The sequence below is a fragment of the Saccopteryx bilineata genome, chromosome 8 (assembly GCF_036850765.1).
Source record: "Saccopteryx bilineata isolate mSacBil1 chromosome 8, mSacBil1_pri_phased_curated, whole genome shotgun sequence".
Taxonomy (NCBI): domain Eukaryota; kingdom Metazoa; phylum Chordata; class Mammalia; order Chiroptera; family Emballonuridae; genus Saccopteryx; species Saccopteryx bilineata.
In genome coordinates, this window is record NC_089497.1 from 1,360,852 (window position 1) to 1,380,904 (window position 20,053).

General features: G+C 48.7%; 1 protein-coding gene across 2 annotated transcripts in view; it reads right to left on the minus strand.

Moving 5' to 3' along the window:
* ATR (ATR serine/threonine kinase) overlaps positions 1–20,053 on the minus strand; it is a 122,398-nt gene that overhangs the window by 88,796 nt on the left and 13,549 nt on the right. Inside the window, exons 5-14 of one of the 2 annotated variants that reach the window (XM_066241020.1) lie at positions 19,058–19,191; positions 18,016–18,204; positions 12,548–12,738; positions 10,437–10,589; positions 8,798–8,990; positions 8,303–8,565; positions 7,198–7,388; positions 7,015–7,115; positions 6,656–6,827; positions 2,148–2,318 (exon numbers count right to left, since the gene is read on the minus strand). In XM_066241020.1, coding sequence (XP_066097117.1) covers positions 2,148–2,318; positions 6,656–6,827; positions 7,015–7,115; positions 7,198–7,388; positions 8,303–8,565; positions 8,798–8,990; positions 10,437–10,589; positions 12,548–12,738; positions 18,016–18,204; positions 19,058–19,191 — 1,758 coding nt within the window. Of the gene's footprint in view, positions 1–2,147; positions 2,319–6,655; positions 6,828–7,014; positions 7,116–7,197; positions 7,389–8,302; positions 8,566–8,797; positions 8,991–10,436; positions 10,590–12,547; positions 12,739–18,015; positions 18,205–19,000; positions 19,192–20,053 lie in introns of both variants that reach the window. The other variant, XM_066241018.1, reaches the window with a different exon arrangement.

Here is a 20,053-nt window from a genome sequence, read left to right on the forward strand (position 1 = left end):
CACGTCAAGAGCTACTGTGCAGAGTGCAAGCTAGTCAGCAGCAACTCCGTGTTTGGACCCAACAAGGTGACTAGAATTTAGCTAGCTTTGCTGGTGCTTTAGCAATTGTGAGAAACGGAAAGCCATTCACAGATGGGGAGTATGCCAAAACATTCATGCTTGATGTTGCCAATGAACTTTTGACGACTTTTCGGAAAAAGAAAAGATAATCAAACAAATAAAAAGACATGCCTCTGTCGGCAAGAACTGTTCACGATCGTACCATCATGATGGCAAATCAAATTGAGGCTACACAAGTGAAGGACATAAATGCAGCACCATTCTTTTCTCTCGCTTTGGATGAGTCAACAGACCTAAGCCATTTATCCCAGTTCAGCATGATTGCAAGGTATGCTGTCGGTGACACACTATCTGAGGAAAGTCTTGCTGTTTTGACTATGAAAGAGACAACAAAAGAGGAGGATTTATTCAAGTCTTTCACTGAGTTCGCTAAAGAAAAAAAAAATCTACCGATGGATAAACTTATTTTGGTGTGTACTGATGGTGCTCCGTGCATGGTGGGGAAAAAGAGAGGATTCGTAGCGCTTCTTCATGAACATGAAAAGAGACCCATCCTAAGTTTTCACTGCATCGTACATCAGGAGGTGCTTTGTGCTCAGATGTGTGGCGAGCAGCAGCTTGGTGAGGTGATGTCACTGGTCATTCGGGTGGTCAACTTTATTGTTGCCTGAGCTTTAAATGATTGCCAGTTTAAAACACTGCTGGATGAAGTTGGGAATAATTATCCTGGTCTGCTTTTGCACAGCAATGTGCGTTGGTTGTCAAGAGGGAAGGTGCTGAGCCGTTTCACGGCGTGGCTGAGCAAAATCTGGACTTTCCTTGAAATGGAAAACATCGAGCATCCAGAGTTAGCTAACACTGAGTGGCTCCTGAAGTTCTACTATCTCATGGACATGACTGAACATCTGAACCAGCTCAATGTGAAAATGCAAGGCGTTGGAAATACAGTCTTATCCCTTCAACAAGCAGTGTTTGCATTTGAAAACAAGCTGGAACTCTTCATCGCCGACATTGGAACAGGTCGTTTACTACACTTTGAAAAACTGAGAGTTTAAAGATGCATGCACAGCAAGTGACCCTGCTCAACATCTTGATCTCCAGCAGCTAGCGGGCTTCACATCTAATCTCCTGCAGTCATTCAAAGCGCGCTTTGGAGAATTTTGTGAGCGCACTCGTCTTTTTTAAGCTCATCACCCATCCACACGAGCGTGCAGTGGACAGCGCCGACCTGAGTTTCATCCCCCGGTGTCTCCGTCAGAGATTTTTAGCTACAAGCTGCCGACCTGAGGGCTTCATATATGTGGGTGAGTAAGTTCAAGTCACTCAATGAAGATTTGGAAAGACTTGCACGACAGCAAGCAGAGTTGGTGAGCAAACACAAGTGGGGAGAAATGAAAAACTTTAACCTGTGGACCAGCTGATTGTCAAAACTTGGAACGCGCTTCCCATCACATACCACACGCTGCGTGAGTATTGCTGTACTGACAATGTTTGGCTCTATGTATGCATGTGAGCAGTCTTTCTCACATCTAAAGAACGTTAAGACCAACCTACGATCAGGTTTAACAGATGGAAGTCTTAACGCCTTCATGAAGCTTAACCTTACCACGTATCAACCAGACTACAAAGCCATCAGCAAAACCATGCAGCACCAGAAGTCGCATTAATGGTAAGAACTACTTTATTCACCATTGGTTAGCAACAGCATAACAACTTTATTAAAAAGAATTCAGAGATTTATTGTACTTTAAAAGTGTTAGTCTTACATAAAAGGCACACATTTACTTGTATTTAGTGTTAAACATATTGTATGGCTCTCACGGAATTATATTTAAAAATATGTGGCGTTCATGGCTCTCTCAGCCAAAAAGGGACTCGACTCCTGATATAGAGCAATTACTCAAAGCAACATGAACTTAAAATTTTATACTATAAGTAACATTATTACATCAAATCAAAGTCAGAATCTGAAAATCTAGGGTCTGCATGCTCCTCAATGCACATGCCAATTTGTCTTTAAAAATATTAAAACAAAAGAAAACACGGAGGTGAAACTCCACACACGCCAACCCTGCTGCGCAACGTACCGTGAGGAAACGGTTGAGATCCGGGAAGTCAAACACGTTGGCGATCTCAGACAGCGTGTTCAGGGCCACGTCTCTCTGGTGCGCCACGTCCTGCTGGCGCGTCTCGGCGCTCTGGCACGGGGTGCCCAGGCCGGCTGTCACCTGACTGGAGTGCAGGGATTCCACCAGGAACTAGAGCGAAACGGTGTGTTAGTTTCCACACAAGGATAGACTGTGCTGAGACTCTGTGAGGTGACACAGAGGACACACACAGACAGCGAGAAGACTGTGCTGAGACTCTGTGAGGTGACACAGAGGACACACACAGACAGCGAGAAGACTGTGCTGAGACTCTGTGAGGTGACACAGAGGACACACACAGACAGCGAGAAGACTGTGCTGAGACTCTGTGAGGCGACACAGAGGACACACACAGACAGCGAGAAGACTGTGCTGAGACTCTGTGAGGTGACACAGAGGACACACACAGACAGCGAGAACACTGTGCTGAGACTCTGTGAGGCCACACAGAGGACACACACAGACAGCGAGAAGACTGTGCTGAGACTCTGTGAGGCGACACAGAGGACACACACAGACAGCGAGAACACTGTGCTGAGACTCTGTGAGGTGACACAGAGGACACACACAGACAGCGAGAACACTGTGCTGAGACTCTGTGAGGTGACACAGAGGACACACACAGACAGCGAGAACACTGTGCTGAGACTCTGTGAGGTGACACAGAGGACACACACAGACAGCGAGAAGACTGTGCTGAGACTCTGTGAGGTGACACAGAGGACACACACAGACAGCGAGAACACTGTGCTGAGACTCTGTGAGGCCACACAGAGGACACACACAGACAGCGAGAACACTGTGCTGAGACTCTGTGAGGTGACACAGAGGACACACACAGACAGCGAGAACACTGTGCTGAGACTCTGTGAGGCCACACAGAGGACACACACAGACAGCGAGAACACTGTGCTGAGACTCTGTGAGGCCACACAGAGGACACACACAGACAGCGAGAACACTGTGCTGAGACTCTGTGAGGCCACACAGAGGACACACACAGACAGCGAGAAGACTGTGCTGAGACTCTGTGAGGTGACACAGAGGACACACACAGACAGCGAGAAGACTGTGCTGAGACTCTGTGAAGTGACACAGAGGACACACACAGACAGCGAGAAGACTGTGCTGAGACTCTGTGAGGCCACACAGAGGACACACACAGACAGCAAGAAGACTGTGCTGAGACTCTGTGAGGTGACACAGAGGACACACACAGACAGTGAGAAGACTGTGCTGAGACTCTGTGAGGTGACACAGAGGACACACACAGACAGCGAGAAGACTGTGCTGAGACTCTGTGAGGTGACACAGAGGACACACACAGACAGCGAGAACACTGTGCTGAGACTCTGTGAGGCCACACAGAGGACACACACAGACAGCGAGAAGACTGTGCTGAGACTCTGTGAGGCCACACAGAGGACACACACAGACAGCGAGAAGACTGTGCTGAGACTCTGTGAGGCCACACAGAGGACACACACAGACAGCGAGAAGACTGTGCTGAGACTCTGTGAGGTGCACACAGAGGACACACACAGACAGCTGAGAAGACTGTGCTGAGACTCTGTGAGGTGACACAGAGGACACACACAGACAGCGAGAAGACTGTGCTGAGACTCTGTGAGGTGACACAGAGGACACACACAGACAGCGAGAACACTGTGCTGAGACTCTGTGAGGCCACACAGAGGACACACACAGACAGCGAGAAGACTGTGCTGAGACTCTGTGAGGCCACACAGAGGATACACACAGACAGCGAGAAGACTGTGCTGAGACTCTGTGAGGTGACACAGAGGACACACACAGACAGCGAGAAGACTGTGCTGAGACTCTGTGAGGTGACACAGAGGACACACACAGACAGCGAGAAGACTGTGCTGAGACTCTGTGAGGTGACACAGAGGACACACACAGACAGCGAGAAGACTGTGCTGAGACTCTGTGAGGTGACACAGAGGACACACACAGACAGCGAGAACACTGTGCTGAGACTCTGTGAGGCCACACAGAGGACACACACAGACAGCGAGAACACTGTGCTGAGACTCTGTGAGGCCACACAGAGGACACACACAGACAGCGAGAACACTGTGCTGAGACTCTGTGAGGTGACACAGAGGACACACACAGACAGCGAGAACACTGTGCTGAGACTCTGTGAGGTGACACAGAGGACACACACAGACAGCGAGAAGACTGTGCTGAGACTCTGTGAGGTGACACAGAGGACACACACAGACAGCGAGAAGACTGTGCTGAGACTCTGTGAGGTGACACAGAGGACACACACAGACAGCGAGAACACTGTGCTGAGACTCTGTGAGGCCACACAGAGGACACACACAGACAGTGAGAACACTGTGCTGAGACTCTGTGAGGTGACACAGAGGACACACACAGACAGCGAGAAGACTGTGCTGAGACTCTGTGAGGTGACACAGAGGACACACACAGACAGCGAGAAGACTGTGCTGAGACTCTGTGAGGCCACACAGAGGACACACACAGACAGCGAGAACACTGTGCTGAGACTCTGTGAGGTGACACAGAGGACACACACAGACAGCGAGAACACTGTGCTGAGACTCTGTGAGGTGACACAGAGGACACACACAGACAGCGAGAAGACTGTGCTGAGACTCTGTGAGGTGACACAGAGGACACACACAGACAGCGAGAAGACTGTGCTGAGACTCTGTGAGGTGACACAGAGGACACACACAGACAGCGAGAAGACTGTGCTGAGACTCTGTGAGGTGACACAGAGGACACACACAGACAGCGAGAACACTGTGCTGAGACTCTGTGAGGTGACACAGAGGACACACACAGACAGCGAGAACACTGTGCTGAGACTCTGTGAGGCCACACAGAGGACACACACAGACAGCGAGAAGACTGTGCTGAGACTCTGTGAGGTGACACAGAGGACACACACAGACAGCGAGAAGACTGTGCTGAGACTCTGTGAGGTGACACAGAGGACACACACAGACAGCGAGAACACTGTGCTGAGACTCTGTGAGGTGACACAGAGGACACACACAGACAGCGAGAACACTGTGCTGAGACTCTGTGAGGCCACACAGAGGACACACAGACAGCGAGAACACTGTGCTGAGACTCTGTGAGGCCACACAGAGGACACACACAGACAGCAAGAAGACTGTGCTGAGACTCTGTGAGGTGACACAGAGGACACACACAGACAGCGAGAACACTGTGCTGAGACTCTGTGAGGCCACACAGAGGACACACAGACAGCGAGAACACTGTGCTGAGACTCTGTGAGGTGACACAGGGGACACACACAGACAGCGAGAACACTGTGCTGAGACTCTGTGAGGTGACACAGAGGACACACACAGACAGCGAGAACACTGTGCTGAGACTCTGTGAGGTGACACAGAGGACACACACAGACAGCGAGAAGACTGTGCTGAGACTCTGTGAGGTGACACAGAGGACACACACAGACAGCGAGAACACTGTGCTGAGACTCTGTGAGGCCACACAGAGGACACACAGACAGCGAGAACACTGTGCTGAGACTCTGTGAGGCCACACAGAGGACACACAGACAGCGAGAACACTGTGCTGAGACTCTGTGAGGCGACACACACAGACAGCGAGAACACTGTGCTGAGACTCTGTGAGGCCACACAGAGGACACACACAGACAGCGAGAACACTGTGCTGAGACTCTGTGAGGTGACACAGGGGACACACACAGACAGCGAGAACACTGTGCTGAGACTCTGTGAGGTGACACAGAGGACACACACAGACAGCGAGAAGACTGTGCTGAGACTCTGTGAGGCCACACAGAGGACACACACAGACAGCGAGAAGACTGTGCTGAGACTCTGTGAGGCGACACAGGGGACACACACAGGACCAGACAGCGATCTAAACATACCCTGAACTAACTCATTCAGTTGCTGTCAGAACCTTAACGGGATAGAGTATTTGTAACCCCCCTTTACAGGGACGTAGCCAGGCTTCGTTAAGAAACCTGAATGTCTGTCTTAGGATTTCACCGACACAGGGCAGAGTCAGTATTTTAACATATCCTAACTTTCCAGCCATCAAGTCAGTCAACCTTTTAAAATCCCTTATCCAGAATATCAAAGCACAGAAGTTTATCATCACTGAAAGAAAGGCTAAAATGGAAAAGCAACTCTTCCTAGCTTAAAAATAGAGCATGATAATCCAGTCTATTATCAGGTGAATTTTCCCTCTCCCACTTATAACCTGCATCTTCAGTCCAAGATGCTAAAATATAAAACGAGAAAGATGTAGGCTCTCTTACATAAATGGAATACATCATTATAAAAACTCTATCTTTTAAGGCAAAAAAAGCACCAAAGCAGGTGTATGCTCTTGTTCTGACTCCTGCCGAGCACCGCTCTGCCCACAGCGCCCGCCGCCGGCCGCACCTGACAGATGGGCTTCTTGTACTGGCTGAAGAAGTTCTGCAGTTTGACACTTTTCGCGGCAACCAGGGCTCGGATTTCCGTGTAAGCGGCTCCGGAGACCGACGCCGACTTGGACAGTAAGCAGTGCAGAAGGTGGAGCAAAGCAAAGGGCACCAGGTCCCCTCGGGCGGCCCTGGAAGTAAAGAGAAACGGTGACCTCCAGGGTCCCAAACACAAACACACACCCACAAACAAACACATGCTGATGCCAGGTTTCTTCCCATGGTATCGCATCCCTCATACCGCCACGCCCAACACCAGCAGACAAAACAGAGCCTGCCAAAACAAGTAAGGAGGCACATAAACGCCACCCGACGCACCTTCCGATGTCCCCTGTGGTGAGAATCAAGGTGTCCTTCAACTCATGGTTTCTCGAGATCTGAGCACGTGTGTACGCTTCCTTCATTCTCAAGACAAAAAGCTGGAACAATGAAATTCACCAGTTAAATCGTTTAGGGCCAGGCTGATGCAAACACAAGTGTTTAAAAGTAAAGGTGACCCACCTCTTTTACAAACCCATCTTCAGAGTCCAGCGATTCCAGGATGTGCTTGATATTTCCGCTGAAAGCCACTCGGACGTCCTTGTCTGGGTCTTCCATTAAATCTAACAGCTTTCCAAGAACTATTTTTACATCTGTTTCGTCTTCTCTAAAATCAAGATGCTTGCAAAGATGACCTAGATTATCTATAAAAGCTAAAAGGCAAGAGCAGAGTAATGACTAATTTCACACATCAGATATCGGAGTTTTTGTGTAAAAAACAGTCTATAAATAATATACTACACAGAATTCTAAGTTGCCTTATGATGTCAATATTTACTAAGTATTTAAATTTGTAGAGCATATAGAGAATTGTGAAGAATTACAATGAATTTACAATTTTTAAATATACTTTATACTTATTAAGGTAGAAATGATTTCAATCTAAAATAAATTCTAGGATTTTTTTAAGTTGTAGAAGTGACTAGTCACTTAGATCTGTGTGTTACAAGACAGACTTAAAAGTACGTGTCACCTCTGTGAGGAACTGTGAACTCCGGGCAACCTAAGCCTTGTTCATCTTTCCTGACAGATGGAGGAAGTCCTAGAAGCTAGCTATTACAGACTGTCTTGAAAACTTGAGAACAAGTTACAAATTAGAACCCAAACAAGCGGTCTCCCAGTATCTGCGTAAATCTCATGCTCCCAACAAGCCCACACCCCTGCCACTGGGAAGTGGTCGCGGAGATTCCGTCTACGGGTCTCGGCTGGGCGGTATCCAACTCTCTGAGGTTCTGAAGCCCCGAGGCAGTGGCGGGGGACACACTCAGCAGGTCCCTGCTGTCACCAAGGAGGACACAGAACACTGAACCACACTCCCCTGGACCGGACATCAGGTAGATGCCCCAGGATGCTGTGAAATCGTAAGCACATTTTAACATCCCCCAATTACTCCCCTTGTGAGCTCTGCGATACAGTCTGCTCTACCCAACACCCCTGGATAAATAATCCTGACACGAGCACTGAATCTATCAAGCAAGTCCAACTTGTAAGGCTTCAGGCTAATGCTATCACTGATTCTAAAAACAGGGGTTAAGTAGGTTAAAATATCAAATAACAAACCACTCACCGAGTTTCACAGCACTGGGTACTTTTTTCTTCAGTAAGAAAAGGAATGGCTTGAAAACATCGGCTCTCAGCCGCGAAGAGGCACATCCGTGCCGGGAAGTGGCTCTCAGGCTCGCACACAAGAGGTCGCTCCGTCCACGCTCAGCAAAGGGTTCTGTGAAAGAACTCGTCAGGTAAAACGCACCGTGAAGTGTACAGACCAGCTGGCCAAGGCTAGAGGCAAATTCCTTCTTGACAGTATCAGAATCGTCTTTCACTTTATCTCTGAGGGAACAAGAAGAGAAAAGGATTAAAACTTCTAGCTTAATTCTGTGGTCTGAATAGTCTTGCTTAATCTGGGGCACAAGTACTAGGAAGACAAAGCCTCGAAGATAAAAGAGTTAAATTCTAAAACAAGACATAACATTTGCTCTGCTGACATCAGCAATTAAGACAAACGTGCATATGTGATCTTTCCAACCACGCTATCTATTCACAGTAAAATGTTGAGACGTACACAAGAACCTTAGGAATTCTGCTACACGAATTCTGCTTCTGCAACAGGAGAAAAAAACCGTGGACACAACTCATCCTGATGACTTCCTGGGGGCTCTGCAGGGCCCAGCTGTAAACCGCCGCTCTCCACTCAAAGAGCAGTCTTCTCGGGAACAGAGTCAGAAGAAAGACGCATCGCGACTGTGCCTGTGGTGCTGAGAAATTAAGTTATTAAATAAGACCTCTAAGGGTTCATTTTATTTTTTGACAGAGATAGAAAGTTAGAGAGAGGGACAGACTGAAAGGGAGAGAAATGAGAAGCATCAATTCTTTGTTGCAGCTCCTTAGTTGTTTGGTGATTGCTTTCTCATATGTGCCTTGGCGGGGGTATAGCAGAGCGAGTGACCCCTTGCTCAAGCCAGTGACCTTGGGCTCATGTCAGCGATTCCGCACTCAAGCTGGTGAGCCTGCACTCAAGCCAGATGAGCCCAAACTCAAACTGGAGACCTCGGGGTTTTGAACCTGGGTCCTCCGTGTCCCAGTCCAACGCTCTATCCACATCACCACCGCCTGGTAAGGCTCTAAGGGTTAATTTTATATGTAACGTACACTCATATGTGCATTCTTTGTTGTGAGGTGCATCTAAAATACATATACTATTTAATCTAATTAAGAACTCCCTTTCCAGCCTGACCAGTGGGGGTGCAGTGGACAAAGTGTTGACCTGCAACGCTCAAGTCACCAGTTCACAGCCCTGAGGTCGCGGGCTTAAGCGTGAACTTAACAGTGTTGGGTGTGGGCTCGCCAGCCTGAGCGGGGGATGGGGATCATTCACACAATCCCAAGGTCGCCAGCTTGAGCCCTAAGGTGACTGGGATAAAAACCCCTAGGTCCCTAAGTCCAAAGGTTGCTGACCTGAGCAAGGGGACAGCTCCTTGGTCAAGGCGAAGGTGCATACGAGAAGCAATGTACAAGTAAAGTGAGGCAACTGTGAGCTGATGCTGCTCCCTCTCTCTCTACAGCAAAAACAGTAACAACAACAATAATAATTATAGTCAGCTTCCTTTCCACCGACCGGTGGTGGCACAGTGGACAGAGCATCGACCTGGAGTGCTGAGGTCGCTGGTTTGAAACTGGGTTTGCCTGGTCAAGGTGCATTTGAGAAGCAACCATAAGTTGATGCTTCTTGCCCCACACCCCCTCTCCTCTGTCTCTAAAATCAATAAATAAAATCTTAAAAAAAAAATTCCTTTCCTAAAAATAACCCATTTTCACAGAAAAAGTACTATGTACAATATTACTATATAATCAAGGAAATGCAAATTGAAAATCACACCCATCACATCACCAAAAAAAACAACTATTGTTGTTAGATAGTTACCCCTTGACATTTTTTCTCTTCTTTGCAGATAGCGAAGATTTTAAAGTGAGGATGTGAAACAATGTACACTCTTCACATTCTGCTAACAGGAGTGTAAACTGGACCGACATTTTTGGAGACCCGTGTGACAGAACAGAGCTGAGGACATGCAAATCCTACAGTTTTTAACTCTGACATGTCTGACTTGTTCTTGCACTATTAATGTGCATCCCCTGCTCATCACTGCAAAGTCAGAGGTGAGCGGCCCCACAGAGGGAGGGGTGGAGCCGTGAGCACTTACAGAAGCCGTCAGAGACCCTCTGGCTCAAGGCCAGAAGACGAGGGGCAGAGCTGGTCAGCTTCCACGAGCCGTCGTCGGGATGGGAGGAGATCCAGGGGAGGGAGAGCATCCCACACACCTCCTCCAGAAGGTCGTCATCAAGTGGGGTTCTCACTACAGAAACACACAGCAGGAGGTCAGTTCAAGTGGGGCTCTCACTACAGAAACACACAGCAGGTGGTCAGTTCAAGTGGGGTTCTCACTACAGAAACACACAGCAGGTGGTCAGTTCAAGTGAGGCTCTCACTACAGAAACACACAGCAGGTGGTCAGTTCAAGTGGGGCTCTCACTACAGAAACACACAGCAGGTGGTCAGTTCAAGTGGGGCTCTCACTACAAAAACACACGGCAGGTGGTCAGTTCAAGTGGGGCTCTCACTACAGAAACACACAGCAGGAGGTCAGTTCAAGTGGGGCTCTCACTACAGAAACACACGGCAGGAGGTCAGTTCAAGTGGGGTTCTCACTACAGAAACACACGGCAGGTGGTCAGTTCAAGTGGGGTTCTCACTACAGAAACACACGGCAGGAGGTCAGTTCAAGTGGGGCTCTCACTACAGAAACACACAGCAGGAGGTCAGTTCAAGTGGGGCTCTCACTACAGAAACACACGGCAGGTGGTCAGTTCAAGTGGGGCTCTCACTACAGAAACACACAGCAGGTGGTCAGTTCAAGTGGGGCTCTCACTACAGAAACACACAGCAGGTGGTCAGTTCAAGTGGGGTTCTCACTACAGAAACACACAGCAGGTGGTCAGTTCAAGTGGGGTTCTCACTACAGAAACACACAGCAGGTGGTCAGTTCAAGTGGGGTTCTCACTACAGAAACACACAGCAGGAGGTCAGTTCAAGAGGGGCTCTCACTACAGAAACACACAGCAGGTGGTCAGTTCAAGTGGGGTTCTCACTACAGAAACACACAGCAGGAGGTCAGTTCAAGTGGGGCTCTCACTACAGAAACACACGGCAGGTGGTCAGTTCAAGTGGGGCTCTCACTACAGAAACACACAGCAGGTGGTCAGATCAAGTGGGGTTCTCACTACAGAAACACACAGCAGGTGGTCAGTTCAAGTGGGGCTCTCACTACAGAAACACACAGCAGGTGGTCAGTTCAAGTGGGGCTCTCACTACAGAAACACACGGCAGGTGGTCAGTTCAAGTGGGGTTCTCACTACAGAAACACACAGCAGGTGGTCAGTTCAAGTGGGGCTCTCACTACAGAAACACACGGCAGGTGGTCAGTTCAAGTGGGGCTCTCACTACAGAAACACACAGCAGGTGGTCAGTTCAAGTGGGGTTCTCACTACAGAAACACACAGCAGGTGGTCAGTTCAAGTGGGGCTCTCACTACAGAAACACACAGCAGGTGGTCAGTTCAAGTGGGGCTCTCACTACAGAAACACACAGCAGGTGGTCAGTTCAAGTGGGGCTCTCACTACAGAAACACACGGCAGGTGGTCAGTTCAAGTGGGGTTCTCACTACAGAAACACACAGCAGGTGGTCAGTTCAAGTGGGGCTCTCACTACAGAAACACACGGCAGGTGGTCAGTTCAAGTGGGGCTCTCACTACAGAAACACACAGCAGGTGGTCAGTTCAAGTGGGGTTCTCACTACAGAAACACACAGCAGGTGGTCAGTTCAAGTGGGGCTCTCACTACAGAAACACACAGCAGGTGGTCAGTGACAGCGTCTCCTTGTCTTTTTCCAATGAAACAGATGTCCTCAACATCAGGCAGAACTAGAACAAATGGCCGACAGGGTCCAGGACCCCGAGACTGTGCTCTCAGGCCGGTGAAGCCAGACAGAGTCGGTGTGACTTCCCGACAATGCACGCCTGCGTGCTGCTGAGGACCGCTGCGTTCTTCAGGTTCTCAAATCAAAATTTTAAAGTTATATATTACACACATAAATCTGGAACTTGGAAATTACTGACAAGCTTAACAGAACTGAAATCAAAAAATCACTTTAGGATATTTTAAACATTTGTTTGGTTTCAAACGTGTTGGGTAAAAAAACGATTTCTCTACTACTCAGATCTCTCAAGATTATTCTTGCTGCTTATGTGTACTCACCTTGAATGTAAACAAAAGCATCATATATTTTTATCACTTTATCTATGATTGCCTCCAGGTCAGGTTTCTGAACAGATTCCAACAAACTCCTGCAGCTCTTAAGCACTTTTGTGTAAAAATCCAAAGACATCCAAGTTATTACTACGGAAGGTTTCTTCATATACTTCTGTTGACAGTCCTTGAAATTATGGCTGTAGTTAACACATTTTTAACACACAGATTAAAATGAATCATTGATCAAACCTAATATACATAGCCAAAAGAAATTCTGAGTACAGCATAAAACTAACATACGACTTTAAACCAAATCAAAGTAAATATGTATGTAAACCAATTAATATGTCATTATTCTTTTAAGTCTAATCTCTTTATGACTTTCTAAATCACTCTCAGGATTTGGTATTTAAAATTAATCTAGGATATTTAAACCTAGAATCTCTAGGCTTAAAAATGACCAAAGAGCCTGACCAGGCGGTGGGCAGTGGATAGAGCGTCAGACTGGGATGCGGAAGACCCAGGTTCGAGACCCCGAGGTCGCCAGCTTGAGCACGGGCTCATCTGGTTTGAGCAAAAATTCACCAGCTTGGACCCAAGGTCGCTGGCTCCAGCAAGGGGTTACTCGGTCTGCTGAAGGCCCACGATCAAGACACATATGAGAAAGCAATCAATGAACAACTAAGGTGTCGCAATACGCAACGAAAAAACTAATGATTGATCTTCTCATCTCTCCGTTCCTGTCTGTCCCTGTCTATCCCTCACTCTGACTCTCTCTCTGTCTCTGTAAAAAAAAATAAATAAAATAAATTAAAAAAATGACCAAAGATATGCCTGCATAATTATTATTTTTTTTTTCTTTTCCATTTTTCTGAAGCTGGAAACAGGGAGAGACAGTCAGATAGACTCCCGCATGCGCCCAACCGGGATACACCCGGCACGCCCACCAGGGGGCGATGCTCTGCCCATCCTGGGTGTCGCCATGTTGCGACCAGAGCCACTCTAGCGCCTGGGGCAGAGGCCACAGAGCCATCCCCAGCGCCCAGGCCATCTTTGCTCCAATGGAGCCTTGGCTGCCTGCATAATTATTGACTTGATTAGTAAATTCTTTCTTAATAATAGGACAAGAGGGGACTTCAGCCTAATTAGTTATTCCTTCAAGTTTTCCCAAATCCCAACTGTAATGCAATATAAATTGACAGTTTCTTAATTTTTATTTATTTATTTATTTTTTACAGAGACAGAGAGTGAGTCAGAGAGAGAGGGATAGACAGAGACAGACAGACAGGAACGGAGAGAGATGAGAAGCATCAATCATTAGTTTTTCTGATGCGCGTTGCAACACCTTAGTTGTTCATTGATTGCTTTCTCATATGTGCTTTGACCGCGGGCCTTCAGCAGACCGAGTAACTCTTTGCTGAAGCCAGCGGCCTTGGGTTCAAGCTGGTGAGCTTTGCTCAAACCAGATGAGCCCGCACTCAAGCTGGTAACCTCGGGATCTCGAACCCGGGTCCTCTGCATCCCAGTCCAACGCTCTATTCACTGCGCCACCGCCTGGTCAGGCTAAATTGACATAGTTTCTTAAAATCTGCTCCATAACTTTGCCCTAACTAGCTCGCCGCACAGGGAACTCGGTCAGTGGTGTCATAGTAACTCAGATCACTGCACAGGGAACACGGTCAGTGGTATCATGGTAACTAAGTTCACTGCACAGGGAACTCGGTCAGTGGTGTCATGGTAACAAAGACCACCGCACAGAGAACACGGTCAGTGGTATCATGGTAACTAAGTTCACTGCACAGGGAACTCGGTCAGTGGTATCATGGTAACTAAGATCACTGCACAGGAAACGCAGTCAGTGGTGTCATAGTAACAAAGATCACTGCACAGGAACATGGTCAGTGGTGTCATGGTAACAGAGACTACCGCACAAGGACCACGGTCAGTGGTGTCATGGTAACAAAGACCACCGCACAGGGAACACGGTCAGTGGTGTCGCGGTAACTAAGATCACTGCACAGCAAACGCAGTCAGTGGTGTCATAGTAACAGAGATCACCGCACAGGGAGCGTGGTCAGTGGTGCCGTGGTAACAGAGACTACCGCACAAGGAACGCGGTCAGTGGTGTCATGGTAACTAAGATCACTGCACAGCAAACGCAGTCAGTGGTGTCATAGTAACAGAGATCACCGCACAGGGAGCGTGGTCAGTGGTGTCATGGTAACAGAGACCACCCCACAGGGAGCACGGTCAGTAGCGTCATAGTAACAGAGATCACCGCACAGGGAGCGTGGTCAGTGGTGTCATAGTAACAGAGACCACCGCACAGGGCACGCGGTCAGTGGTGCCGTGGTAACAGAGACTACCGCACAAGGAACGCGGTCAGTGGTGTCATGGTAACTAAGATCACTGCACAGCAAACGCAGTCAGTGGTGTCATAATAACAGAGACCACCGCACAGGGAGCACGGTCAGTGGTGTCATAGTAACAGAGATCACCGCACAGGGAGCGTGGTCAGTGGTGTCATAGTAACAGAGACCACCGCACAGGGAGCGCGGTCAGTGGTGTCATAGTAACAGAGATCACCGCACAGGGAGCGTGGTCAGTGGTGTCATAGTAACAGAGATCACCGCACAGGGAGCGTGGTCAGTGGTGTCATAGTAACAGAGATCACCAAACAGGGAGCGTGGTCAGTGGTGTCATAGTAACAGAGACCACCGCACAGGGAGCGTGGTCAGTGGTGTCATAGTAACAGAGATCACCGCACAGGGAGCGTGGTCAGTGGTGTCATAGTAACAGAGACCACCGCACAGGGAGCGTGGTCAGTGGTGTCATAGTAACAGAGATCACCGCACAGGGAGCGTGGTCAGTGGTGTCATAGTAACAGAGATCACCGCACAGGGAGCGTGGTCAGTGGTGTCATAGTAACAGAGACCACCGCACAGGGATTGTGGTCAGTGGTGTCATAGTAACAGAGATCACCGCACAGGGATTGCGGTCAGTGGTGTCATAGTAACAGAGACCACCGCACAGGGAGCGTGCTCAGTGGTGTCATAGTAACAGAGATCACCGCACAGGGATTGTGGTCAGTGGTGTCATAGTAACAGAGATCACCGCACAGGGAGCGTGGTCAGTGGTGTCATAGTAACAGAGATCACCGCACAGGGATTGTGGTCAGTGGTGTCATAGTAACAGAGATCACCGCACAGGGATTGTGGTCAGTGGTGTCATAGTAACAGAGATCACCGCACAGGGAGCGTGGTCAGTGGTGTCATAGTAACAGAGATCACCGCACAGGGATTGTGGTCAGTGGTGTCATAGTAACAGAGATCACCGCACAGGGATTGTGGTCAGTGGTGTCATAGTAACAGAGATCACCGCACAGGGATTGTGGTCAGTGGTGTCATAGTAACAGAGATCACCGCACAGGGATTGGGGTCAGTGGTGTCATAGTAACAGAGATCACCGCACAGGGAACGCGGTCAGTAGTACCATAGTAACAGAGACCACCGCACAGGGAGCGTGGTCAGTAGTACCATAGTAACAGAGATCACCGCACAGGGAGCGTGGTCAGAAGTACCATAGTAACAGAGACCACTGCACAGGGCATATGGTAAGTAGTGTCATAGTAACTACATGTGGGGGCCCACTCTGTAAAGTACAGGACTGTCTTACCACTGTGCTCTGTATCTGAGACTAACACACAATAATACTGCATGTAAACTGTCATTTTTAAAAGAGTAAATCAGGAAATACAGAACAAACGATCGTGTAAAAACCAACAAGGAGGGCCCTGGCCAGTTGGCTCAGCGGTAGAACGTCGGCCTGGCATGCGGGGGACCCGGGTTCGATTCCCAGCCAGGGCACATAGGAGAAGCGCCCATTTGCTTCTCCACCCCCCCCCCCTCCTTCCTCTCTGTCTCTCTCTTCCCCTCCCGCAGCCAAGGCTCCACTGGAGCAAAGATGGCCCGGGCGCTGGGGGTGGCTCCTTGGCCTCTGCCCCAGGCGCTAGAGTGGCTCTGGTCGCGGCAGAGCGACCCCCTGGAGGGGCAGAGCATCGCCCCCTGGTGGGCAGAGCATCGCCCCTGGTGGGCGTGCCGGGTGGATCCCGGTCAGGCGCATGCGGGAGTCTGTCTGACTATCTCTCCCCGTTTCCAGCTTCAGAAAAATACAAAAAAAAAAAAAAAAAAAAAAACAACAAGGAGTACTGGTCGATCACGTGGCACCGAAAGTAAGACACTCTTCAGAGAGAGCTCATCCGACTGTTTCTTCTGATAGAATAATTAACCTATATTAAGAATACTGAACCAAAAATATATTTCTAACAAGTTCTAAATTTGTACTTTTAAACTCAGTATCTGACTAACGTAACATTGGCTTTTGAGTTGCATAGAAATGTCTCCTGCTGCTTTCTAACATGTGCGCTCAGGAAGGTAAGTCTGGACCTCAGACAGAACAGAGCCTCGCTCTCTCATTTGTAAAGTAGGCATAACCACCATTTACCTCACAGAACTGAAAAATTAAGTGTTACACACAGCACGTATCTCAGTACCTAGCGTTTAGCAAGTGCTCGATAAAAAAGGAATTTGTCGGCCCTGGCCGTTTGGCTCAGTGGTAGAGCATTGGCCTAGCGTGCAGAAGTCCCGGGTTCAATTCCCGGCCAGGGCACACAGGAGAAGCACCCATCTGCTTCTCCACCCCTCCCCCTCTCCTTCCTCTCTGTCTCTCTCTTCCCCTCCCGCAGCCAAGGCTCCAATGGAGCAAAGATGGCCCGGGCGCTGGGGATGGCTCCTTGGCCTCTGCCCCAGGTGCTGGAGTGGCTCTGGTTGCGGCAGAGCGACCCCCCTGGTGGGCAGAGCATCGCCCCCTGGTGGGTGTGCCGGGTGGATCCCGGTCGGGCGCATGCGGGAGTCTGTCTGTCTCTCCCCGTTTCCAGCTTCGGAAAAATACAAAAAAAAAAAAAAAAAAAAAGAATTTGTCGCCCTGGCCGGTTGGCTCAGTGGTAGAGCGTCGGCCTGGCATGTGGGAGTCCCAGGTTCGATTCCCGGCCAGGGCACACAGGAGAAGTGCCCATCTGCTTCTCTACCCTTCCCCCTCTCCTTCCTCTCTGTCTCTTCCCCTCCCACAGCCAAGGCTCCATAGGAGCAAGGTTGGCCCGGGCACTGAGGATGGCTCTATGGCCTCTGCCTCAAGTGCTAGAATGGCTCTGGTCACAACAGAGCAACACCCCAGATGGGCAGAGCGTCGCCCCCTGGTGGGCATGCCGGGTGGATCCCGGTCGGGCGCATGCAGGAGTCTGTCTGACTGCCTCCCCGTTTCCAGCTTTGGAAAAATACAAAATAAAAAAAAGGAATTTGTCTGTTTGACGGAGTGCGTGTTCTATGGTCACACAAATCGAGCGAATGAGGTCTCCTAAACGGTAAGTCTGTATTTATTTTACAGGAGGCCCACCCAGAAACCACCAGTCACCTCACCCGTCCGTGTCTTCAGGACAGTGGACAGTGCACAGGGCGGTCAGCTGCAGGACAACAGCGATGCCCTCCAGAGTCTCCAGCGTGGGGCTCTGCGGATGGCCGCCGTCCAGAGCGGCCAGCAGGGCCTCAGCTCTCTGTCTCAGTGCGCGCCACAGCACACCCTTGCTGTTCATATCCACACGACGAACCCTGCAGTGTTAACCACAGTGCAAGTATAGATACACTTAATGTAAGTCGGTTCAAATGTGAACAATATTTAAAACAGAAGGTAACATGTAATGTCAACTACTCACATTTATCCTAAGATCTAAAACAACTTTTAGGGCTGTCTGAAATAGAGCAATTCTTTGGCCATATGACGAAAAAATATCACTTATTTGTTTACATTTTTAAAAATTGCTATTAGATGTACAATCTCAGAGATTTTTCATATATTAACAAGTTAAACTAGATAGGCAAGTAAAGACTTTTTAAAAGTGTTTATTACCTTTTTTTTAAGTGAGAGAAGGGGAGAAAGACAGACAAGACTCCACATGGGCCCCGACAGGGATCCACCCAGCGGCTGAGGCTGATGCCCAAACCAACTGAGCTTTTCTCAGCACTTGGGGCCACACTCAAATCGATCGAGCCACTGGCTGTGGGAGGGGCAGAGGGAGAGAAGGGGGACAAGGAGGGGGACAGGGAGGGAGAGAGAAGCAGCTGGGCCCTTCTCCTGTGTGCCTGACCAGGAACCCAGGATGTCTGCAGGCTGGGCCGACACTCGACCCACTGAGCCAGCTGATCAGTGCCTGAGAATCTTTTAAGCAACCATATTTAGTCATGAAATTTTTCATACCAGCACTATTAAAATATCTTAAGCCCTCCTGCAACCACCTTCAGGAAGAACAAATGTTGTTCGTGTATTTAAGTCGAAGCACTTAAGGTGATTTTCAGAACTGAAGTAAGTTTTACTACGCGACTAAGTAAAGACTGAAGCAGGTCGTACTCCCTGGTCCGACGTGCTGCTCTCTGGGAAGAGGTTAGAGACCTGCTGAGCCGGCACCTTTTGGGGGACGTTCCGTCACCGTCACCGTCACCGTCACCGCTGAGGTTTTCCTGTTGAACTTGGCACTGAACACCCTCAATAACTTCCATACTTTCCATTTTTAAAGCAGCATAGAGCGGGCCCAACAAATACTGAGAAAGCAAAGAAAATTCAAAAACTCTCTCTTAGAGAATGCTTATATTATTCATAGACAGCAAAAACGCATTCATTAGGTGTGAGCTGTAAGCTTTCTAATGAGGTAACTATTTCCAAAACTCATCAGGAAAACAGAGACCTAAGTATACATACAATTCTCTGTCTAGAACTGTGCTTCTCCTCTCCGAGGGCAGAACAAACCCTTCTCCCTATAACTTGTTTCTCCCTCTATCAAAATGCTGCAAAAGAAATTCTCAGGGAATTACTTGCTCTTCCATACTGTAAATCCAGCAACTCTCATAGATAAAGCAAACAGAAGTACAGTGGTACCTTGTTCTGTAACCGAGCTCGTAAATCAGTCAACTCGTATATCAAACTGCCAATACTGGACCCGTGTGCCAACGCGCCAACTAGCGGCAGCTTCCCGAATCACGACTTGTATCTCAGAATTTCGCTCGGATCTCAAACAAAAATACGGACCGAGTTGCAGCTTGTATATTAAAAATTCGTATGGTGGTCTGATCGTCTCTCAAGGTACCACTGTATTTGGTCACATTATGCAGATCTGTTTTCTTGTGCTGCTGGTCGCCCAGAGTTAAACGGAAAAAGAAGCGTGACTGAGGATGACTAGTGAGTGCTACGTCCCCTAAGTTTTCTAAGAGTCATTGATTACAACATGGCAGATAAAACCCGTTTGTTAACTGGCCCCCTTTTAATTAATAATGTGGCCAGCGTGCATACACTTCACAAATCCTACTTTAAAGCATCAGACTTCATTGGTGGTTCATTACCAACTTAGTGGACAGGTTCTTCTGAAATCAGAGTAAAATATCCATTATAGGAAGCCCAGGTAGATTA